Genomic DNA, 27190 nt, shown 5'->3' on the forward strand with positions numbered 1-27190 from the left:
TACGCGAGAAATTCTCTCCAATAAAACTTTTTCAACTTCGTCCGGCACAAAACCTCCTGCTATATTCTCTTTTAAGCTAATCATTTGCTCAAGATCTTTCCTTGCTTTTTTGAGCATTCTTTTTGACAAAATTGGTCTTTCAAACTTTTTTATAACGTAAGAATTCACCGTAGCCATTCCCATGTTCGATAATTTTGCACTCCTTTTCAGGCCCAGGCCTTCCTCGGGTGAAACAGCAATATGAGCTTCCGAAAATTTGTTTGCGGATTTTCGCTCAAAAGATTTGACAATATGCGCATTGTTTAAAGCTCTGTTTCTGCTCTTTCGTTTCCGTCTCTTGAACTGATAGATGTCAAACACGTCCTTAAGATGATCTAATGTTTCTTCACTTTTCCACTACCTTTTTTTACTTCACGGAGAACTCGCCGGAATTTGTTGTTAGCAACAACAGCTTTCTTTAGGTTTAGCACATTAACTTTTGCCCTTCGTGACTTTGGTGCCATCTAAAAAAATAAAAATTTTGTAGGAGTTTTAGTAAGTAATTAAAAATCCAAATAAAAAACATAAAACAATAGAAATCAATAAAATAAAACATAAAACATAAAAGAACAACAAACACTGGTACAAAAAAAATTCCGTAAACATGAAAAAATGATTCCCAAAATCTATTAGTCACCAGCTAAGAAAATGTGAAAGTTTCAAAACATTTGGATGATCCAAAAAAAAGTTATCACGTTATAACTCGTTCTAAAATTTAACCTTATAAAATGGCTTAAAAAGGTCAAAAAAGACAGTTTTTCTGGATTATCAAGATTTAGACCATCAAGAGATTTCTGCTGAGATACGGTCTCTTAAAAAGATTACTTGATCTTTTAACGGCCTTGAAACGTACAAAAAATTTAGATATATTCCGTTTTGTAGAGCGTTTTGTAGTTTTGTAATCTTCTCTGTTCTTTAGAATCCTAAAATTATTGAAGAAAATGATTCTGATACAGATTGTTTATGAACATTTAACACTTAAATAATTTTTTTATTATTCACCAATTGAAGATTTGCTTCAACATTTCTGTGATTTGTAAAAAGTGTTTATTCAAACGTACTAAAAAATGTTTTTGATTAAATCAAATTTTAAAGCATTTCGAAAGTTCGAAATTTCGAACAAATTTTGACTAAATGTAGAATCTAGGCTACAACATAAGCCAATGACAATTTTTTTTTAAAAAATTTTTTGTGTCTTAAGAATGGGTTTCCATCAAGATTTTAGTTGAAAACGAGCTTTAGTTATTTATTTATTTTTTTTAATTCAGACGGTGCTAACCGACAAAATTGTTCAAAACTATATCCGTAAATCAGAATAGCTTCTATCCGGACAAAAAAGTTTCTACCCGGACAGAAAATTGGGAAAATAAAAAATTAACATTAAACTCGACGTTTTTTTTTTCCTACACCCTTTTTCCCTTTATCTTCATTTTGAGTTTCTGACATTATTTTCTAAAGATATTTTGCATAAGCATTTGACATGTTTTAAAACTAAATTTTGTTTATTATAAATAATACATAAAGATAAATTGCAGTTCCTACTCGTGGACAGATGAGAGAAACAGAATGAGACCAGTATTTTTTTTAAAAAAAACCTATTTGTTAAAGTTTAACTTTTAAATTATGTTTCTAAACATAGCAACTAATAGTGAAAGAAAATATATTTTCATAAAGAAATAAGAATAAAATAATCCAGAAAAACTTTTTTGGCCTTTCTAAGCCATTTTATAAGGTAAAATTTCAGAACGTAATAACTTTTTTTTGGACGATCCAATTTTTTTTTTTTACTTTCATATTTTCTTAGCTGGATAGTGCTTAAATCAATGTGGCAATCGTTTTTTTATTTTTACGAAATTTTTTTTTGTACTCGTTGGGCAATGGTTCAGATATCAATACTTTTTATTCTTATAATTTTCTGTTGCGAAACATTCATCAGCTTTTCTTTTTCTGCATATTTTTTTGCATGATCAGATTCTTTAGCTACATTGCTCCGTTCAGTAACAGATTCTTTAGCTACATTGCTCCGTTCAGTAACAGATTCTTTAGCTACATTGCTCCGTTCAGTAACAGATTCTTTAGCTACATTGCTCCGTTCAGTAACAGATTCTTTAGCTACATTGCTTCGTTCATCTGAAGCAATTTTTTTTTGGGTTAAACTTATATTAAAAAACCCTTCTTCAACTTTTCTGTTTTAACGATGTAATTGCATTTTTTTAAATAGGATTTGCGTGCAGTTTGCAAATAGCTACAGATGTATTTATTAACTGGGAATTTATCTCGTCTTTTAAAGTAACCTAGCGCTGTGGTCTAGTTTGCTAATTAATACTTAACTTAAGCTATAATTGCTAATTAATACTTAACTTAAGCTATAGCAGAGTTTTTTTTGTTAGCTATGGTATTTATCATTCTAAATAATTGCTGAATGTGAGGAGTTTTAAGCGAATGGAATCAATAAACCCATTGGGCATTTGTTTGTAAAAGTTACGTTCTAAATGTATTTTAAATGTCTTTTAAACGTATTTTAATCATTCTCACGTAAAAAATGTTTAAAAGACGTTTAAAAAACGTCTGAAAGACATTTAGAACGTAACTCTTAAAAACCAATGCCCGTAGGGAACCTTAATTGTAAATAACTAAGGTGGTTTTAGAATAATAACATTATAAAAATAAAATTATATTCAATCATGGAATAATAATTCATCACAAATAAGTATGAGTTCATTCACATTATTTATTTGCTTTCGATATTAGAACGTACAATTTGATTAGAACTGTATCAGCATTATTTGAGGCGCCTCACAGGAAAAGGTACCAAGTCTTAGTTTCTAGTTACAGAGATATTTGACATTATAGTTAGTCAGGTCAAAAAATTTAAAAAACGAAATAATTGTTTTTTTAATAGTTTTATCATATTACAATACATATTAGGTGTTTTTTTGTGTAAAAAATATTTTGGTAGTTGCAAAAAAAGATGTTTTTTAAAATGTAGAAAAGGTACCAACTCTTCATCAGAACTATTTTGATAAAGTTCTCTCCTCTAGAAGTAAAGAACTTCTTGTTAATTATTTTTTTATGCTATATTATTAACGTTATAGCGTGCCAGTATATAATACTATTTATTTTTGATCAAAAGTTGTTGAAAATCCAAAGAAGTTATTGAAAATATAACTTATTTGTATGTTATTTATTAACCCTTTAAACCAAGTATGGTTACCAAGTATATTTTAATAAATTTTTTGTTATGTTTTTAATCGTAGTACCAGCAATTATTGATTGATAAAACAGTTATTAAATTAAATAAAGAAATAATTTTAAATATGCTTTTTTTCGTTGAATTCCTTTTAACAGGTGCTACTTTAGAAACAAATTGATTTCAAATGCTGACGTAATAAGCCCGCTTAATTCATAAATGCAACTATGTATTGCGGTTTTTTTGTATTTAAATAGAAGTGAAGATGCAGTGATGTTCATACACACCAAATTAATTATAACAAATAAACAACTATTTGTTGCGAAATTTCTATTTGTATTTCAAACCAACGATATGAGCCGACTTACAGGATTTGGCTCCAACTTCACAGGATGAACTGACGATCCAAATGACATTGTTGTTCTTGATAACACCGTTAAGACAATAATTCCTCTCCGTTCACTTTACTCACAGTTGTTTGAAAATGAAGATGAGGAAAAAATACAAAAATTTATAAAATCTGGTCGTGGATGTAATCAAGGAGTTATAAATAAAAACTGTATGGCGCGCTTCTTACATTCAGAAATACGCGAATACAGACTACAATGTTTTGAGATTTTCAGAAACTCAATATTGTCAGAAAAACAATATTGTCTTTTCAGAAACTGAAAGACAATATTGTTGCTCAGTTAAGTGCTCTGCTTCACACGAGTGAAAGGCTAATGTGTTGTAATCGTTATTAAGATCAAAATGAACTTCGATCAAAAACACTGATGGATTATCGGTTTCACGGATACAAGATATGTTTAAAAACATTCCTGTTTTTGTATGGGATTGGTCGTAAACGTCTTCGTCTACTACGCAGGCGAGTCATTAATATTGGAATTGCTCCTCGTAGACATGTCAATACTGGAAGACAACCCAAAAATACTTGTACAAAAGTAGATGCCTTAGCAGTTGTTCAATTTATAATGAATTGTGCTGCAAATTATAGCTTTCTCGATGATTTGGAGAATGACTTTGCCTTTTATTGTTATCCAACGTCCGCGCTCGTACTTATGCAGTGTGTGTCAGAATAACACTATAAAAATGTCTGAAATGGTTAATCTAGAAGTAGAAGTCAAACGAGAGCGTATAACTGAGATGTTAAAACATCTAAAGTTAGTTGAGAAAGAGCGTTCCGTTTATCATGATTGTATCAAACTGGCGAAAAAAAATGAAATTTGAAACATTTCTTTTGACTTTGCACAGCAAATCTTTCTACCAAACTTACCAGATCAACCTGGACCTATCTTTTTTTTAACTCCGCTTAAAGTTGAGATTTTTGGTATTGCAAATGAATCGGCCTGTGTTCAGCACAATTATGTGATACCCAAAACATGTTAACCGGAAAGGGTGCAAACTGTATTTTGAGTATGATTCATCACTACCTTGCTGAACTTAAATGTTCTATCAAAGATACCCTGTATTGCCATGCTGACAACTGTGTTGGGCAAAATAAAAACAACATTGTAATGCAGTATTTCTCTTGGAGAGTAGCTGTTGGGTTAAACCAAAAAATAACTATTATGTTTTTGCCTGTCGGTCACACGAAATTCTCTCCAGATGCAAGATTTGCGATTCTGAAATCCAAGTTTCGGCGAAATGAAGTAGCTTCGGTCAAAGAGTTTGCTGCATGCATAGAAGCTAGTACTCCAATTTCAAAATTGAATAAATCAGTCACCGTCGGTGACAAGAATGGTTCAATTTTTGTTCCAGCATATGGTTGGCAAGAACAGCTTTCACCTAATTTTAAAACGATTCCTAATATCAAGCAATGGCACTTTTTTTACATTTCAATTTGATAAACATGGAGTGATTACTTGTAAGAATGATTCGGACAATGTAGAGGTAGAATTCCAAATATGGTAACACCAACTCATCTTAAAAATTACCACGCCACAAATATTACAACCTAAACTTCTCTCACCAGAAAGCCAATGCTATCTCTACGTTAGCATCCAAATTTTTGTCTCAGAACCCGAGAAAGATTTAATTTGCCCGAAGCCACAAGTTGACAGGATAACGTTTGCCCAGGTTTTTATTTTTTAACCTACTATCATTACAAGAATTAAAATACGGATATATTTGACTTAATATTTAGGCTTTGAACAATATTTAGACTTAATATTTAGGCTTTGAAAACATCACTAATTATCTTAAATTATTATTTATTTCTAGGTCAGAGCAGCTAATGTTCGCAAAACAGTTCAAAAAACGGTTGGCAGTCTAGATTTTTCGATGGGTTTGCCTCCGGTTAAAAGAAAGCCGTCCACATGTTCTTACTGCAAACAAGTTAGGCATATAAATAAAATGCTAAAAACAGTTCCAGTTTGCCCCAAACGAAAAGCAGATTCAAAATTTTGTATTTAATTAAGAGTTGGTACCTTTTTGATTTTTCAGTTATGTTTCTATTTTTTTATTTTTAAAGAGTTACTGAAATTTATTTGATGCGAAAATTTGTACCCGTAATCTAAACTGTATTATGCATTTAAAAACAGAAAATAACCACTAACTTCTTCATCAAACTGAATTTATAACATTTTTAAATTATGCGATTTTTCAACTTTAATTTTCTCAAAAACGCTATTCCGGTCGTTGTCCCGCACAAACAGCTATAACTTGGTCAAAAATAAAGATATTAGGTTAAATTTTTTTTCTTTTTGATCATTTTTCTTTCTATTTATACAGTAGCGCTAATAACTCCATTTTCTTGGTCCCTTATCCTGTGAGGTGCCTCATTTTAAAACCTCTTCGTTTGTAAGAAAAATTTTTTAGCGCGTAATTAATATATTTAGCTAAATAAGTTTTCCCTAAAAATTATTTTTTCGAAAAAAGTTTTGGATTCTGGATAATTATTTTTAGAATATTTTAATCTTTGTATGAATAAAAATAGGATTAGGGTGTTATGAGCACTTAAGGTGCTTTTAATACTCTAATCATGTTTTAGTCAGTTTACTGTTTAAAACACCGTGTAGCCCCACAACAAATATTTTTTTAAATATATTTTGGAGTAGCCAGTAAATTAGTTATCCTACTTTCTTATTTTTAAAGTATTTAAAAAAAAAAATTGATTCACTCATTTGGGATACACATTTAAGACAAATTTGATATAAGTTTATGGTATGAAAAATTTTAAACATTATTTTAAAGTAATTTGCCATGGAAACGTTTGTTTATTAAGGAAGGATTCCCGCACTTTTTTAGTTATTGAATATTTTGAAAAAAATTTAAGAAAATACTTATTCAAACTGAATTGAAAGCGATATTGCTCATATAAAAATAATTTTTAATTAGTTTTTATATGTAATGTCTAATCACTAAAGATTTGATGAATGTAACATTACTTTAAATTAAGAGTATAAATAAAATAAAATAAGAATATAAAAAATAATTTTTCCACTTGCATAAATACGTTTTAGTCACTAAGCTGCTGTTCTTGAATCAGTAATATAGAATGAATAAAGAAATAAAGGTAGAGATTTAATGTATTTATTAAAAAAATGCAGACAAACATGCACAACACAACAGCGATAAAGTTATATTCAATATAATATTGACTTCAAATTACTTACAGACATAAAATGCAACATTTGCTTATTTAGTTATTATAATAGTATATTTTATTTGCCGATTTTTGCCGATTTTATACTATATATTTTATCGTTATTATGATTAATATTATCAATTACTACCCAGCAAATATATTATTTGCTGGGTATTAATAAATATTGCCATTTTTTCAACCTAAATTTGTCAAGACGATAAAGGGGTGTTGATGGGACATTATGTATTTGCTGTTATTATAATATAATGAACAGTATATACCTTTTATGACTAATTATTTGTTTGTGTGTGTCTGAGTCAAAATAGTAAAAAACTAAATAACTAAAAATCAAACCTTGAACAATTTAAATTCTCCTAAGAGCAAAGCTCTAAAAATCTGATTTGATAGCATTATTTATTGCACAAACTATAGAACTTAAAGCTAAGTGATGAAATCACTCTATAATTGTGTCTTGGGATAGGATTATTTACATGATAGACTTTGTAAAACCTTTTTACTCAATCTAGTAACAAACATTCTCTTTTCCTTAGATCTTCTTCTTGTAACAATCTCTTTGTAGAATATTTGAGAACAATTTGGCTCCTAAAAATTTATGTACTTATGAATGAAACATGCATTAGTACATATGTATCTCTCTCATTGGATTTTAACAAAAAATTTCAACAATTAATTCTTATTTTTTAGTACATTTAAGGCTAACTATTTTCATAGCTACTCTTAAAACAAAAAATGTTTCATTGTTTATGTATGTTTGTAGGCATGTGTGTGTATGTATAAGTGTTTGACTATATCTTGTTTTCTTGCCTGCTGGAAAAATGGCATCTCTAGTTCCAATTTTCAAAAACTCTTAAGAACATTCTTACCCCTTTAACCATTGTCCAATCTGTCTTCTCTCTATTATTAGATAGTCTTTGAGTCCTTGATTAAAAATTTTCAAGATCCCATCTTGAGTCAAATAACTCTATGTCTGAAAGTCAATATAGTTTTGATCTTGTGAATTAAATATAAATCTGGCATGTAAACATAGAGTTTTGCATGCTGGATGTCTCCTTAAGCGTGCTACATATAGTATATCTGGGGAAAATTTTGAGCTTATCAATTCATTTCTTTTTATCTGCTTAATCAAAGTCAACCTCGCGGGCCAGCACTCTTCTTCATTTTCAGTGTTTTCTGAAGTGCTTTAGAGTTCTACACTGGTCCTGTTTGTTCCTATCTTCATTAATTATCTTCCTGGAAATATTACATCTAAAGTGGCTCTATTTGCTGGTGGCTCAATTTTATACTTCTGTCTTGACAAAAAGTCTTCTCTTTTTGATTGCTTAGAACAGACAGTGGGTATTGGAACTAATCTCACTTCTGTAACATTTTAAAAATCTGTTACAGAATCAAGAATGAAGAACAGAATTAAGTGGAATCTGTTTTATCTACCGAGCTTGAGTCTCTCTCCAACTGTTGTAAATTTCCTTTTTTTTTTCTCTTTTCTACTAATACTATTATGGTCTCTGCTTAAAGGAGCTATTATCTTTCGTTCCATCAGCCAAAACTCATTCTTGTTTGACTTGTTAAGCTCCTCATTCAACGAAGTCACATCCTTTTACTGTACCTGTATCCTTGCATGCTCTTAAAAGTTTTTTTCATCTAGTTTTTTTACAGCCTGCAACTTTTCAAGTCTTCTGTTAACTGTTTCCTTGTTCTTTAACTCTATTCTTTTTTTTTTTGTAACTCCCAACTTAATTGTGTTCGCTTGCAACCTTTTTTCTTTTTTAGAAATTAGTATTAAAAAAAAAAATTACTACTTTTTTTAATTTTTTTTTACTTATTTATTTATTTATTTGTATTTGTTTTTTAATTTATTTTATTTGTTTATTTATTTTTATTGACGTTGTTATTATAAATTTTATTATTACTAGTATCATTGTTATTATTGTTAAATATTATATTAAATATTGTTATAATCATACTACTGTTATTATTACTATCAATGTTATTGTTACTAATGTAGTATTGTTATTATTACTGTTATCAATGTTATTATTACTAATGTTAGTATTGTTATTGTTATTATTATTTATATTGACATTTTTATATATTGTTAACTTTTCCATTTGTATAGATCTGTACTGTTATTATCTTTATTATATATTATTAGCAGTATAAGTGTATACTTAATGTTAGTTATTTTACTATTTGTAAATGTCCTTGAATGTAAGATTTTTACTCAGAAATACATAATTGATTGATTGGGTATTGTCTATAAATTATAACACAACTTTCACAATAAACAAAACTAAAAAGACCAAAAGTTTTCCCTCACAGAGCCTTAACTTAAATAAAAATAAAACTAGCCCATTGAGTTTAATGAAAACTGCCTGATATCTCAGTATAACTTTCAGTAGTTGTTTATATTTTATGATAAGTTGCTATGTTTTGTCAGTAAATAACTGTTTCTAACTTTCCTGTCTATGCACAATATTCAATTGTTGTATTGAGATCAAAATTGATTATTAGATTTTATTATTGTTATAATTGTTATTTTATCATCATTATTATATATCATTATCATATACTATTATTTTTTTGTATCATTAATATTATTTTGTGGTATTTACTTTTGGGGTCCTCCATAAATTATGTCACACAATTTTTGTCCTTTTTGGAACCCCCTCTGTTAAGTAGCAAGTTGTCACACTTTACTGACTCCTGAAAAATTCATACTGGCCCTCTAAAATATTTTTTTGTGGTTTTAAATAAGATTTTAGTTTTTTAATTGATTAATAAATGCGCGCATTTAAAAGTAAAAAAAAGACTCATAGCAATTCTTGACAATAATATAAACAAAAGAAAAAATAAATAAATCATTTATTTAAAAAGTTGATATAATTTTTTTTTTAAAGACATTTATAACAAAAAATACTTATTTATATAAATATAAAAAAATATATATGATAATGATTAATATTTTTATAAAAAATTATTAGCAATGATTTGTTACTTTATATAAATGCATTTCAATAACACAAAAAAACTATTAAAGATAAAGTTATTCAATTCAAACCGCTTTCAAAAAAGTTTTTTTTTAGTTCTTCTCTGCAAAATATTTCTTCATTTTGATTGAATTAACTTTAATAATTCTTATTCATTATGGTTCAAAGTTTAATAAAGAGACCATTGCTGTTTAATCTTCGCTTATAAAATTTAACTTTTTTTCAAGTTTTTATTTCTTTTATTTTAATTATAAATAATATCTTATATAATTAAATAATGTAAATAAAAATTTATACAACTTTCAATGATACTTTAATTAAAATTATTAGTTACTTTATTTAAAAGGGTTTTGCTAATATAAATACATTTGTAAAGTTAAACATGTCAAAGTTAATTATTTTCAACATAAATAAAAATCATTTTTTCAGCGAATTTTTAAAAATCATTTTCAAATTGTCATAACAAAATATTATTTTTAAATTAGATCTTAGTAATCTTACGTGTTTGTTCAAACAGTGTTAGTGAAATTAATGCAATATGCATGCACATTTGTATATCATTCTGTGCTTTAGGAAAGATTTAGGTCTCAATACCTAACGTTTTTGTGGGGGTAAATAGATTTGCATTTAATTAAAAATAGTTCTAATATTTAATTGTGAAGCTAACTAATGAATTTTGCTAAAGTTATATGCATATTATAAACAACTATATTAAATTAGTGCACAATTAATATTCATAAAAGTTAATACAATTGGTTAGTATAGAAAATCTATTTATATCAATAGTTTATTTTAAAATTATTTTGGTTTATCAAAAAATTACTTTATTGATTTTGATGTTTCAATAACAATTTGTAAACTTATTTTTAGGATGATAGCATATCCCAGTTTGCATGTTCCAAACCCAGAGCTTTTCCTGAACTTCCATTACTGCCTAGAAATATAATCGAGTCTGATCTTTACAAGGTTTGAATTTTTTCATTTGAACAAAATTAAAATATATTTTAGTATTATATATTAAGTATAGTACTAATATAATTTCATTAAATTAGTGCTTAACGTAAATATCTTAACACAGTATTAATGTTACTGTATACCCCTATAACATTTTAAAATTAGATTACGTCTTAATCGGTTACAATTGGTAACATGGTTACATTCTCTAACTTTTGATTAAATATTAAATAAATAAACTTGGTAATGCAGTAAATGTTTGTTTATCGTTACCGTATTCCTAAATAATATCTTATATTTTATTTTTCTTGTAAAATAGCTTTGTCTCAATTGGTTACTTTGTCACGAAAAAAAAAAAAAGTTTTAATACTCAACATTACGTCTCAAATGTTTTTTTTTTAACTATATAAAGTGTAATCAATTAAGACTTAACGTAACGTAACTAAATCTAGGTTTGAAACGTAACTAAAATATGTCTCAAACGTTTTTTGCAACGTTATGTTACGTTATAATTTGTTACACTTTAAAAAAGATACATAAAAAATTCTTTATTTGTGACGTATTTTAATTGCGTTAACGTAATTAACCCACAAGCATGGATTAATTTTTAAAAATACTTTTTTAATTACAATAGTTTTGACAAGCGTGTTACTGCGTTCTCAAAAATCAAATACATAAATAATCAAAAATAACACAAATAATATTGTAAATAAAATTTTTTTGTTAAATACCGTAATTCATAATCATGAGTTACGGTATTTAACAATGCGTTTGTCGAGACATTTGTAACTAAAAAATATTTTTTTAAAACTGCTAATTATTATTGTTAATTTAAATTGTAAAAGAGATTTGTCTTAATTAGTTAATTTTTTTTTTGTAACTAATTTGTTGCGAAAAAAGAAAAAGTTTCAATTTGCAAAGTTTAGTTTCAATTAATTTATTTTAACTTATAAAAGTGCACGTTTTAAAAGAAATCTATATTTTAGAAGCATTTTAACTACGTCTCATATCTAGATTTTGTTATGTTATGTTACATTTTTTTTTTGGTCAATAATACAAGCGTAATACTTCACGAGTTTTTAAAAACCCTCAAGCAAAAATGTGTATTAAATTTCAACCTTTCTTATGATGTTATTTATAGTATTATATACATTAATTAGCTCAAGCCAATTATATGTATAGTTTGCTCTTTCTGAGCAATATCTGTCTACACTTTCTGATTTGACTTCACTTTCTTCTCTCTCTATGAATATCTCTGTATATATAGTTGCGCTATCTCTCTATTTATATACATGCACATATGAAAAAAAAAGTTATGTAAATAGATACTATAGATTAAAATTTTACGTATCATTAGGTCAAAATGTTACCTGTTTTTATGTAACACTTTTCACGTAGCATTACAATGTTACGTCTCAGTTACATAAAAATAATGGACATTTTGCACGTTACATTACGTTACAGCGTTACATAATGTTACGTAAAATGTTACGTCTCGGTTACGTAAAGATATTAAAATGTTATAGGAGATAATTGTAATAACTGTTTATATAGATTATAGTAGATTGTAATTTGCAATACCAACCCACTTAAACAATATTTATAATAATTAAACTTAGTTATAACTTAAACCATAATCATTTATAATAATTAAACTTAGTTATAACTTAAACCATGATCATTTATAATAATTAAACTTAGTTTTAACTTAAACAATAATCATTTATAATAATTAAACTTAGTTTTAACTTAAACAATAATCATTTATAATAATTACACTTAGTTTTAACTTAAACAATAATCATTTATGATAATTAAACTTAGTTTTAACTTAAACCATAATCATTTATAATAATTAAACTTAGTTTTAACTTAAACCATAATCATTTATAATAATTAAACTTAGTTTTAACTTAAATTGAAGAAATATTTTTTGAATTATAAAAATATTTAAATAAACTTGTTTATAAAATGTTCGATTAAATTTTTAAGCCTGCTTACTTGTTAAATCTTTTATCAAAACTTATAAAACTTACCATAGTCTATTATTGTTTAATAATATTTTGAATAGTTTATATACTATAGTTTAAACAGTATGGGATCATATCATTTCAAAAAAACATTAAATGATAAGATAATTTATTCTTAAAAAGGTCCATTACTATCAGATTACCAAAACTCAAATTTAATCTCAAAAGTTAGGTTCTAGAGATATTTGGAAAATTTTTAACAATGTCATCAAATAAGTCTAACATTTTATCTTTCATACATGGGTCTGAACTTATATCTTTCTCATAAACAAGACAAAACACTCTGCGAAAAACTTTCTAATTTATCACTAGAATTTAATAACTACATTCTTTCTGTCATTCGGAGAAACAGTTAATCTATTTTTAGACAGATTACTCCAACTTCTGTATTATTCTGATTTTCCTTTCATTGTTTTACAAAAGGGTTTTTCAGAACTCTTTTTTATACTCTTTTAATTATTTAACAGATGCTTAACTGAATCTTGCTTTTCTGTCTGCTAGATAATGCATATGTGGTTACTTTCTGACAATCAATACAGATTTCATCCTTTTGTTCTACTGCTGACTTGTTAACTGAAAGATTATACTATACGTTTGATGGAAATAGTTTATACTATACATTTAATGGAAATGGTGCAGCAATGGTTATTGCTCTTGGAATATCAAAAGAATTTGATAAAGTCTGGATTACTTGTATTTATAAGGTTGTTTGCTTGTGGTTTGCAGTGGCAAGTTAAATTTCACCTAATCAAAACTCAGTTTGTTCACTGCTAATAATTGTTGTAACAATGTTGATATTCTTATCCTGATGAATGACAAAAAATTTGCTGAGTTCTTTACATTTATACTTGGATTATCTTTCACTACTAACCACTCATGATGCCATTTTCTTATTTTTTCATTTTCTGTCATTTTTAATCTCTTATTTGTCCTTGTATGGATTACTGTTATCATATTCAGACTTCTTACGTTGGTTCTAAGACTTCTAAGACTGGTTCTTCTAATGACGCCTTTTCTCTTTTAGACAAGGTCCAAAAATGCATTTCAAAAGTAGTTGAACCTGCCTAGCTGCCTAGCTTGAGTCTCTGTCCTTCTGTCCTGCTGTTTTTAAGTTTTACCTTTATCATCGTTAAAAAAGTGAGAAAAATTTAAGTTTTTTTTTCAAGTTAAAATTTTCACAAATATGATCACACACATACAGTGTTCCTGATTTTAAGTTGTATATTCAAACCTTCTCAGGAGATGCGTGCAATTGCATTCCTTATATGACCACGCATATAATATTTTGTTTTGACAACTTGGCAATGACTCCTTGCATGTTAGCCATTAACTGGAAAGAGAAATAAAAACTAAAAAAAATACAAAGTTAACTAAAAAAACAAAATTCTTTGCAAATGATAAAATGAATAAAAAATAAGCCAGGAAAAATAAAAGCATAAAATTATTATATATTTTTATTTTAATTTAAAAGTGTTTCGCGACAATGAATAAAAAAAACCCCAAAGTTTCAATGTTATCTAATCCAAGCTTACTTCAAAACTTAATTATTTAAAAATTTGAAAATTTGATGTTTCCTAATGTCTGCAAAGTAAATAAACATGAAAAGTATCTGTTAATAGGATTCAAAACCTCATCCAACGCCGATACCATGCTTCACAAATGACTCAATTAGTCAAACTAAGAGCTACATCAATATGGCGCTATAGGAAAAATTATTAGCTTTAAAATATTAATTGAAGAGCTTTTAAATTAGATTGATTAAGTTTGATTTATTAATTGAGACACTTTAAAATTAAAAAATATATTAATTTTATGCTTTTATTTTCTCTGGTTTATCCTTTATTTATTCATTCATTAAGTTCCTTTCTTTTTTCAGTGTATGGTTTTTTTATTTTTTATTTTCTTTTTAAATTAGTTTGGTTTTTTATATTGTTTTTTAAAACACACAAATTATCAATATATGCTGAAAACCATGGCCAAGTTGTAAAAAATTTTTTTATGAGTGGTCATATAAGGTGTGCAACTGCACACATCTCCTGAGAAGACTTGTATATTGTATATTTTTCTAATTTTTTGTGCATAAGAGTTTAGTTTTTGCGTAGGTTTTTATTTTTATTTTGTTTTTGTTATCTATGTTATTTTTTTTTTGTTGAAAAAATTAACTTTTAAAATTGCTTAAATTATTTTATTAAATTAAATTTATTCAAATGCATTTTAATTAGACTATTAACAAACATGGCATGTATCCTCCTATATTAAAAAAAAAGTCATGGAACAGAGCAGTCCCATATAAAGAAATGTCGTATTATCGGACACCAAGTGAATCTATTGCAAATAATTATACTCCAACTGTTCAGAATCTTAAAATCAAAGAATTGCATAAACTTGATGCAAATAATAATCATATATCAGATAAGTTTTATCAAAAACAAAATCAAAAATTGATTGGTGAAAAAGAAACATTAGATAGGTAAAAATAATTATTCTTAATGTTATTAACTTTTTTACTTATTTTTTAGCTTTCTAAAATGTCTAAAATGGCAATTAAATAATTTGTTAAAATCTGTTTAATTCATGAACTAAAATGTTATTGTAAAATTTAATCAATTATTTTTTACCATTTCCTGTTCATATAATAAGATTTAAATTACTAATTTAAATTAAAACGATCAAAAAAGCTTAAGCAAGATGTTTTTACCATGCATTACATTATATATTATATATCTACTATAGCATATTTTGAAACAAATTGATATCATATTTTTGTTACTTTAATCAAACATGCATTTTAAAAAAAGAAGAAATAAAGAATAATGAAAGACAAGATTGTTGCCCCATACCAAACCCTCAGTCGATGTAGCAGTACTTCGCTGTGAGTCAGGCTATTTGTCTGTCGATGTATTTACTGAAGCCTCCGGCAGCAGGCTATTTTAGTATGGCATCAGACTGCTTAACTAAACCAGCAGTATAAGATATATATATATTTATATATATCTGTTTATGTATATATATACATACATAGATACATTTAGAAGTATGTAATGTATTTACATATTTATGAATATTTATAGAAATGACTCTTTAACTCTTAAGAGTTGAAACTGAAACTACCTAGAATTTCTGTCTATAACAGCCAAAAAATTTAACATTTAAAAACAGTATTCAAGATCAGAGATTTGAGGGTAAAATTTAAAGTATTTATTAATGTGGTTCTTAAATTGATTTTCTGTTGTTGACTCGATAATTTCTTGTGTTAGTACATTCCAGTCATTTACAACTCTATTAGTGAAAATATTTTGTCTGATTGTGTTAAGCTTGTAATTATTTTGTGTTTTTATTGACTCTTTATGCATTTTTAATTTATCACCTCTTGCTTGACCATTTTTAATTTATCACCTCTTATTTGACCATTAAGATCTTTTTCAACTTTTATTTCCTATAGTATTACATAAATCAATTTTGTATTTATATTTAGAACTGTTATATCCGAGGTGCATTATTTTACATTAATGCAAGTTAAGTTTTATTTTGCCAGTTCTCTGTCTATTCTTTTAAAATATTAAGATTGATTTGTAAACTGATGTTATCTGATTCTGATTTAATGACTGCAAACAGTTTGCCCTCATTTTTAATTTTAAATAATAAATTGTTTATAAATATGATAAAGTATAGTGGACCTAAAACAGAGTCTTGAGGGGTTCCACTATCTATTTTCTCCCATTCTGACACAGACTCTTTAATTATTACTCTTTGCAATCTTTGACTTAAAAAACTTTTACACCACAATAATAATTTGTTTTTTAATCCCGAGCCAATCAAGCTTTACTAATAACCTTAACAAGAAAACAGTCATAATGCTTTTGCAAAATCTAATAATAACTCATCTAAATTGTATCCATCTGCAAGTGCTTTGATGTTAAAATCAATTGATTTAAGCAAATTATTAGTGCAATTTTTTTAATTAACGAAGCCATGTTGTTGTTTTATTATCAAATTGTGCACCACTAAAGGTTTCGTTATCTCATCACGTTATAATGCGCTCCATTAATTTGCAAACAACCGAAGTTAGTGAAATTGGATGATAATTAGATGGTTCAAGTTTGCTTGCCTTTCTAATCAGGGGTTTAGTGTGTGCTTTTTTTCAAAGATCCGAAACAACCCTTGATTCATAAGTCTGTACATAAGACTATTATTGATAAAGACTTGCAAAGTTATTTAGAACACATTTTGAGAACTTTCAGGTGAACGTTGTCTACTCCTATAGTTTTTTGTACATTAAGTTTGTTGATATGAAATTTAACAATTGCTTTGGTAAAGCTTGGGTTCGGGTATTTAAAATTAGGTTTATCACTAAGTTTTGGAATGTTTGTTGAATTTTTCTTTGTAAAAATTGAAACAAAATTCTTGTTCAATGTACTCGCTATTATAGCACCGTCTGTAGTGGTTTGTTTAATTGCTCCTTCAATTGAGTGCCATCAATCCAATATAATGCTTTTATTGATTCCTTTGTAGAAGTTTTGTTGTTAATATATGCATATACCAATTTAGAATTTAGTTTTTTGATTTGAATGCAGTGAACTTTTGCTAAATCACCTCCTTCTTTTTCTTTTTCAGTTCCGGTTGATTCAGAAACACCAGAAATAATAATATTCTTGTACTTTTTTTTCTTGAGTTCTTCTTCAACAGAAATAGGATTTATTATGAGACATTTTGCTTATTTTTACAATCTCTTTCAAATTTGCAACTTTGATTTGTAATTCTAACAAAACTTCCAAAATTGCTGTTATTAATTTTCCATTTTTCAACAAAGTTTTGTGTTCGTCATTGTTTAATGTGAGAATATATATATATATATATATATATATATATATATATATATATATATATATATATATATATATATATATATATATATATATATATATATATATATGTATATGTATATATATATATATAAATATGTATATATATATACATATATATATATATAGGGCCTATTCAAGGAAAAAAATTTGGATGGCGGTACCCCTGTGTTCCAGCAAACTTTAGCAGGAAATCTGCATTTTTTTCGTGAAGAAAAACAATATTTGCCATAAAAAACGTAAAAAAAAAAGAAGTCCTCAAATTCCAATTTAGGCAGCGCCTAAATTGGCACCCAATTACGGTTGACGCTATCGGAAACGGTCTAGAATATATATATATATATATATATATATATATATATATATATATATATTCATATATTTATACATATATATATATTATACGCATAAATTTTTTTCTTTTAAATTTTTTCTTTAAATAATATTGATTTGAGTTTACAAAAAATAATAATACAAGTATTAAAAATGTGTATATGCATATTGAGGTATATGCATATTCTGGTGTAGACTAAGTGTGATTGGATGGTTTGGAATGCTCAGTATTTATTTAAGTGTACTAATGCATACATCATCAATGTACTTCAATAGGCTGGGTGAATAAAAAAAGCACTTTCTTTTAATCAGTGTTTTTGGAATAATTACTTAACTATACTTGAATAAAAATTGGAGCAAAATTGACAAATTTTTATTCACGTAAAGTTGAGCAATTACTCCAAAAATGATGAGCGAAAGCAATTGCTTTTTTTTATTCAACCAGCCTAATTGGAAGGCAGTTTTAAAAAGACTTGCATCTTGAATTTAGTTTAATTGGTTGTGGAGGTGAGGACAGCTGCATTGTAGGTAAAATGACTATGGCAATAGGCGTAGTAAACAGATATAAGCATAGATTTAGACTATGCTACAAATATTATGTTGCTTTAAAAGATGTTCATAAGGGAAAATTTTATTATATAGACTTGGCCAATGTTTTTTAAAATTTAAAATTGAGTTTAGGTATTTGTATGAGTTTACAACTTCAAGAATTTTCTTCTTTAATTTTATGACAGGCTTTGTGCCTCGACCAATATAAGTAACTGCATTTTGCTGTGTTAAGAAACATTACCTTATAACATTACATTAACAAGATAAACACAAATGATTAAAAAAATGAAGATTCAAATTTAGTCACAGCATCGGTTTTACTTCACCTCTACCCCCCCCCCCCCCTAACATTGCCAAAATAAAAGCTGTATCTCAAAATAAACTCTGGGTTTGTCACATCTGATTTGATACTGCTAAGTTGTTCATTAAAATGTTCCAATATGGTACTATCTGGTTGCTAAAAAGTTTTTTGCAGTAACTGTTTAATAAACTCTCTGTACTCTTTGTGTGGTTATTCTCTGATTATTGAAGATGGACCTTTTAGAGTTGAAGAAAAAGCTTTTGAGTTTAAATGACATTTTTTACTTTGTTTAAATTTGTTTTTATTTTAAAATATTGGATAAGGTTTCCTGTTTTATAAGCTTAGGGGTAAGGTTTTAACCCTAAGCCTAATAAACATTTTATATAATACTTGTCCTTGAGACTTGGTACTTTGTGGCTCTTTGCTTTTTTATTTCATTTTTTAAATGTGGATTTTAAACTGGTGTACAAAATTCTAATTCAAGTCTAAAAAAAGTTTTATATATATTTTTTATATATACATTTTTATATATATATTTTTATATATTTTTATCAGGGTTGGCAAAATGATCCAACTAAAAACAAACAAAAAAACTCACCTTAAAAAACCCAAAAAACCCCCAAAGAATCCCAAAATTTATTTGGGTTTTTTTTCAAAATGTCCTATTTTACAACTGATAAGTCTGATTTTAACTCTTATAAATGTTTTTTTATCACTAAGTCCAACTTTTATACTGTAAATACTCTTGTAAACACTGTATTTATATACAAAATGGTATTTAAAACATCATTTTGAGTTCAAACTCTTTACAGAATATTTAAAAATTGATAAATCTTTTTTTGTAGAAAGTTGGTATTTTTTTTTTCTAAACCATATAGCAAGTTAAATATTAAAAAATATTATTGAAAGATATTACTAGTTATTTAGTATCTTTACTCTTCTCTCAAATGTCTATAATTCTAAACAAGCGTTTTATATATGTCATTTTATATTAGTATTTGATCTTTATTTTTTTAAACTGCAAATTTCAGTACAAAGCTACAAGCAAAACACTATATATAAAAATTGTTTAATTTCATTGGCAGTCTAGAAATGGAAAGTCGTCAGGCAAAAAAAAATATGCTACAGTTTATCAGACTGTCGACTTGTCCTTCTTAAGTGCATACAATTTTAAAACATAAAAAACATTGTTATGTGCAAGCAAGTTTGCAACATATCTGCTCATTCAATGAGAGAACATGTTGAAAACTCTAATGCACTTCACAAGGACAAGATTTGCTGGTGAAAATGATATTCATGCTCATCTGTCTATTTTACAGGTTATAAATGTTTTATATAGTCTACAAGTTCAGAACATGTACCTTCAACAGGGGTGACTATGAACATCGGGTTGAAAATGAACATCAGTACCAAGTTTGCTGAAAGGTGAGGAAACACATGCAATAGAACTATATATTGTATTACTTTGATTCAGTTGCAAAACTGAGGTGATAAAACATTTTCAAGGAAAAAAAAAAGGAGTCTAGTGGTGAAGACACTGTAATGGTTCTTAACAAATTCATTTTAGATATTCTTAAGAACATTCTAAACTTAGGCACAAATCCATTTGAAAAACAAATCTAACCATAATCTGAAAAATAAAAACATTATGAAGTGTCAATGTCACACCAAGCAATTACTCTCATACCATTTTAAAAATATTATTATGATCATATAAAATAAGAAAACTAAGATAATTACTGCATAATGTTGATCAGGGCTATAATTTTTCCCGGAAGCTGGACAATATAATGTTTTTTAATAAAAAAAAAAAAATTAGTGATTAGGCTAATAGTTTTTTTCTATGATGCAAAAATGTTTAAAAAGTGTTCATAGTCATCCTGATTGACAATAGTTTACAACATCATGTTGCAAATTTGTTAATTACATGTTGTAAACTTGTGCAAACTAGTTTTTGAAGTAGCATGTTGAACATGTTAGTATAAAAAACTAGTTTGCAACATTTTTATTGTCTTACAAGCTTTGAATAACTCAATTGTCATAATAATTTTTATAGAGATTTTTTTAGTCAAAAATATTCTGAACATGTTTTTAATGAAGTGCAATTAATTAATATCATTTATGTTGAAGGAGTCTCCTTTTGCACTATAGATGTAATGTGGTAGTAAACTGGTGGTAAAACATTTGGCTTGCAATCAAAAGGTTGAGGTTCAAATCTTCTCTGCTGAAATTACTGTGCTCAAACTATTTCTCCACACAGCGCTCTTGTTTAAAAATTGTTAGTCTAAATGGTTATGTTATAAGTTAAGGATTGAGACAAAAAAATTTAAAAAATGAGCTGCTCCTTTGACTAAAGTGGTCACTGGAGCAATAGGGAGGTGAATTTATGAAATTAAAGTAAAAAATTACTGTGCACATACTATTATAAAAATTTGGTATTTTCATCGGTTTTTAAAAAAAACCCAAAAAAACCATTTGGGTTTGGTTTTTTTAAAAAACTCTGGGTTTTTTTCCAACCCTGATTTTTGTATGTACATTTAAATTCTGGACGAGAATTTAAATGTCCGCTTCAATGCAGAGTTGTTAACAAGGTCAAAAGTAGCAAGGCCAAGGCCACAAGTTACAAGGCCAAGATTAAGAGTTTCAAGGCCAAGGCCTACGCAAACATTTTTAAGACCAAAGACTTCAATTTTTGCTTTACGTTATGGTTAATTATTAACAAAACTGTAAGTAGCAAATGCTGTGACAATAAAACCACATTTTATAAAAATAGACCAAGGTTATGCGAAGAATTCAGTGAAATCAATAAGAAAATATGTATTTTTTTTAAAGAACAAGGCCAAAACAATTAAGGCCAAGGTTAAAATTTTCAAAGCCAAGGCCAAGCCCAACAGTTTCAAAGCCAAGACCAAGGCCAAGGACTAACAACTCTGCTTCAATGTACCTAGTTTTAAGTACGCTTTATTGGTTATCATTGTGATGTGATTTTTGCATTTCAGATTATTACTTATGTTGATACCTATATTCTATTCCTGTTTTGTTTTGTTTAACTTGATGATTGTTTCATTGTGAGTTGTGGGGTAGCTTGATTTATATTTTTGATTTGGTACTGTGAACTTTCATAACTTTGCGTTTTTTGTAATTTAATTTCATGCTCCAATTTTTTGTCCATTTAAATAGTTTATAAGGATAATCCTATAATATTTCTTGATCTTTTTGGTTTTTGATTACAGCAATTAACTTACTATCATCTGCAAATAGCTTGCAGGTATGTGAACTGTGTCATTAATAAATAGATTGAATAGAAGTGGTGATAAAACTTTGTCTTGTATATATATATATATATATATATATATATATATATATATATATATATATATATATATATATATATATATATATATATAATTTAATTTATAGTTAACTAGTTTATAATTGCTCTGTTCCTTTAAGAACATTGAGCACTCTATTTTGTAGAATACATTCTAAAATTTATATGTTTATATATGTATATATATATATATATATATATATATATATGTATATGTATATATATATGTATATATATATATATATATATATATATATATATATATATATATATATATACATATGTATATATATTTATATACATATATATATATATTTATATACATATATATATATATATATATATATATATATATATATATATATATATATATATATATATGTATATATATATATATATATATATATATATATATATATATATATATATATATATATATATATATATATATATATATATATATATATATATATATGTATATATATATAACTCTACAAATTTATTTTGTTATTGTAGTAAAGCTGATAGTTCAAGTCGACCACAAACACCTAATCATCAGTTAAGTATTATTAAAAATAATTATTTAATTGAAAACCAAAGATACACTGAACCTTACAGCGAAGATCTTCAGGTTTGTTTTATAAAAAGTTTATTAATTTTGTAATCACTTATGATGTATCTTTCAGATTTGACATGAAAACAGAAAAGTACCAAATAGTTTTTTTTTAACTTTGAACCTAAAACCTTTGAAGACCAAGTTGAGATTAAAACAGTGAGCTCTATCATGTTAGATAAGTTATATGATATCATATTATAAATAAGGACTAAGGACTTGTTTTCTTTCAATTTCATTTTTTTTTAAAATTATTTATAAGTGAAGAAAAATATTTCATATAAAAGAAAATATCTTATTTTTTAATTTTTTATTTTGTCTCATATATTTTTCTGATCTTATTACTTTTCCCATAGATTAGGCAGAATTATTTGCAAGAACTTTTCTTTTAAATCAAGGGCTTAGGTGGACTTGCTCTTGATGCATGCGGTAGTGGTGTAGTGGTAGAACGCTCGCTTCATAAGCAAGATGTTCCGAGTTCGATCCCCACCACGTCCCTGGTAGTACCGCGCTCAACTTGTTTCTCCGCGCAGCGGTCTTGTTCGTCAAGGTTCATGTTTCGGAGTTATAGAGTTGAAAGAGGGTTATAACCACAATTAAGTAGCCTCCTCATCTGTTGTGGCCTTCTGGGCCTTGGGGAGGTGAAATAACAAAACAAAAAAAAACAACATCAAAGCGTTCTAATATTCTTTACTTTTCCTTTATTTCTCTAAGCTTGCTTTATATGATGTAACTGGTGAAGTTTTCAAAAGCATAAAAACCTTTTTCTAATCGCACCATTCAAGTTGTAATTGATGGACAACATTCTTTATAATTTTCAGTAAACACTGGTGTACCAAAAGGTTTATTCTTGGTCCCACGTTGTTTTATCAATATTATTGATCTTCTTGTTAATCTTATCTCTAACAACTCTTACTTAGTTCTTTTATTTATATTTTCTCAGATTATCTTCCACTTCTAACCTCTCAGTAAAACAATCAAATTTATTGACAAATCACCACATGCGAAGTTTATCTCCATTGATTGTGCTTGTCATTTTCTCACTTTCTACTTTAAATTTCTATAAATCCCTTATTCTACTTAGAATTTCTATAAATCCTTTATTCTACTTTATATGCAACACTGTTGTCATGTTTAGGTTGGATCTTCAAATGATATTCTTTCTCTTTTAGATAATTTGAAAATATGTATTTTAAACACAGTTAAATCTGCTCTAGCATCTAAGCTTGAGCCTCTAGAAATTTTTTTTAAAGTTGCATTTTTTTTTCATAATTACTACCATAGTTGTTTCTCCATGAGCATCCTCTCTACCAAAGTTGTTGTGTGAAACAAAGATTAGAAGTAGTTCGAAAGTTACAAGCAGGATAAAGTGAGGAAAGTTTACTAGGTGCTACTTTTGCAATAGAATTGATATATAGTTTCCAAGAGGTTAATATGTTCATCTTTATTGTTGATGTGATGTTCATCTTCATCATTGATGTGATGTTTATCTTTGTCATTGATGTAATGTTCATCTTCATTACTGATATAATGTTCATCTTTATCATTAATGCGATGTTTATCTTCATCATTAATGTGATGTTTATTTTTATCATTGATGTGATCTTCATCATTGATTTGATGTTCTTTTTCATTATTGATGTGATGTTTATCTTCATCATTGATGTGATGTTCATCTTCATCATTGATGTGATGTTTATCTTCATTGTTGATGTAATGATTATCTTCTTCAGTGATATTAAATGGTTAAAACAAAATTATACTACTAGTACTGCCACATATTGATAAATTTGATAAAAATGTTAAAAATGCATTTCAGTGTGACATGACGAGTTTCATATATTTCAAAAACAGGTTTTGAGGTTTTAATGATTACAGTTATTTTACCATTTTCAACTTTTTAAATAATTAATTTTTATAATTTTGTTTAATTGCTCAAATGAATATAGTATGGTATGTAACATTCAACAGTCTTCCCCTATAACATTTTAAAATTAAGTTATGTATTGCAACGAAAATGAGATTTATTATGTTATGTGCAAAATGTCCATTATTTTTACGTAACCGATAAGTAACATTTTACGTTACACTATGTAACACTGTAACGTAACACTACGTGCAAAGTATCCATTATTTTTACGTAACCAAGGCGTAACATAATACATAACAACAACACGTAACATTTTAACCTAATGAGACAGAATATTGTAACTAGGGTATCTTTCAATTTAAATATTTGTTTTAGATACATTCATATGCGGGGATTTAGGGAAATATATATAAGAAGGAAGAGGGAGAGAGAGGTAGATTTAAAGAAATGACTTAGTGAGAGAGAGCTCAAGTTGTTAATATAGAATAGAGAGCGTTGACAGATATTGCACCGCATGTTAAAGCTAATTAACATATTTAATGTAAGAAAAATGTCATAAGAAACGTTGACATTTTATATACATTTTTGCTTGTGGATTTATAAAAACTTGTGAAGTATTATGCTTGTAATATTTCAAAAAAAAAAGCATAACAAAATCTAAATATGAGATGTAGTTAAAATTTGTCTTAAATATAGATTTTTCTAACGTTAAGTTAAGTTTTAGTTTAGACTTTTTAAAAGTTGCGCTTTTATAAGTTCAAATAAAATAATTGAGATCTAACTTTGTGATTTGAAACTTTATTTTTTTTCGTGACAAATTAGTAAAATAAATAGTGATAATTTGCACTTTTTTCGAAAAAAAATTTTTGGTTACAAATGTCTTGAAAAATGCATTATTAAATACCGTAACTCATGAGTTACAGTATTTAACAAAATTATTTTATTAACAATATTATTTAAGTATTTGATTATTTATGTATTTGATTTTTTAAAACACAATAACACGCTTTCCAAAACTATTGTAATTAAAAAATGTTTAAAAAAAATTAATCCACGCTTCTGAGTTAGTTTTAAAAATACTTTCTAAAGGGAAATACAACTTTTAAAGATTTAAAAGTAACGTAATGAAAAACATAAAAAAAAGTACCTTTAAATTTTAAAATAACTTACGGTACTTAAGCACTCTAAGGTATTTATTACCTTTAAAAGTATAGCCAATTGAGATATAACGTAATGTAAAACATTTAAGAATTAAGACGTAGTTAAAATATGGCACATATAATTTTTTTTACGTTGTATTACGTCTTTTTTTTTTTTTAAAGTGTAACAAATTAAGACATAACGTACTATTAAAAAAATCTATGTTTGAGACGTATTTTAGTTGTCTCAATCTAGATTTAGTTACGTTATGTTAAGTCTCAATAGTTTACACTTTACAAAGTTAAAAAAAAACAACATTTGAGACGTAACATTGCGTATTTTCGTGACAAAGTAACCAATTGAGACGAAGCTATTTTACAATAAAAATAAAATAAAAGATAGTATATAGCAATATGGCAATGATAAACAAACAATTACTGCATTATCAAGTTTATTTACTTGATATTTAATTAAAAATTAGAGAATGTAACCTTGTTACTAATTGTAACCAATTGAGACGTAACGTAACTTTAAAATGTTATAGGGGCTTCCTTTCAATGACTGTATATTTTTTATGTACGATAAATATAAATGTTGTAGTATAAAATGAAAAAAAAAAATTATAGGAATATTCCTTTGTAAAGAGTATTAAAAATTCATAAGAATTATTCAAAATCAAACAGTTATTTCGGAAGTTATGACACTGCTTATTTCACATATATAAATATATATATATATATATATATATATATATATATATATATATATATATATATATATATATATATATATATATATATATATATATATATATATATATATATAAATATATATATATATATATATATATATATATAGATCTATAGTTTGTTGGCTTTGGGAAGAGCGGAAGGAAAAAAGTGATTCTTACACCAACACATACGTCACTTTTAATTACTTTTGACTTTCGTCCAACATTTTCGTGTTGGACGAAAGTCAAAACCATTAATTTAATTACAAATTAATTGTTATATAAAAAAACCACAAAAACGCAAATTTCATTGACCAGAATGTTTTTAAAAACATTCTGAATGTTTTTAAAACATTCTAAATGTTTTTAAAACATTCTGAATGTTTTTAAAACATTCTGAATGTTTTTAACAATATAAACAATGTTTTTATTTTTATTTTTTTTAATAAAATGTTTTTATTTTTATTTTTTTTAATAAAATGTTTTTATTTTTATTTTTTTTACTGTAAATCATGCGCGGAGTGTTGCTACATCGACTATCTTATAGCCTGACTCGCAAGGGAGTGCTGCTACATCGACTGACAAATAGCCTGACTCGCAAGGGAGTGCTGCTACATCGACTGACAAATAGCCTGACTCGCAAGGGAGTGCTGCTAC

At 26.8% G+C, this 27190-nt stretch overlaps 1 protein-coding gene across 1 annotated transcript in view; it reads left to right on the top strand.

The window, feature by feature from the left end:
• Nucleotides 1-6477: 6477 nt before the first annotated feature.
• LOC100203362 (dynein axonemal heavy chain 3) overlaps nucleotides 6478-27190 on the top strand; it is a 135703-nt gene continuing 114990 nt past the window's right edge. The window contains exons 1-4 of the mRNA XM_065803056.1: nucleotides 6478-6743; nucleotides 10691-10786; nucleotides 15027-15274; nucleotides 22697-22811. Coding sequence (XP_065659128.1) covers nucleotides 6726-6743; nucleotides 10691-10786; nucleotides 15027-15274; nucleotides 22697-22811 — 477 coding nt within the window. The 5' untranslated portion in view covers nucleotides 6478-6725. The remainder of the gene's footprint in view (nucleotides 6744-10690; nucleotides 10787-15026; nucleotides 15275-22696; nucleotides 22812-27190) is intronic.

The sequence above is a fragment of the Hydra vulgaris genome, chromosome 08, assembly GCF_038396675.1.
Source record: "Hydra vulgaris chromosome 08, alternate assembly HydraT2T_AEP".
Taxonomy (NCBI): Eukaryota; Metazoa; Cnidaria; class Hydrozoa; order Anthoathecata; family Hydridae; genus Hydra; species Hydra vulgaris.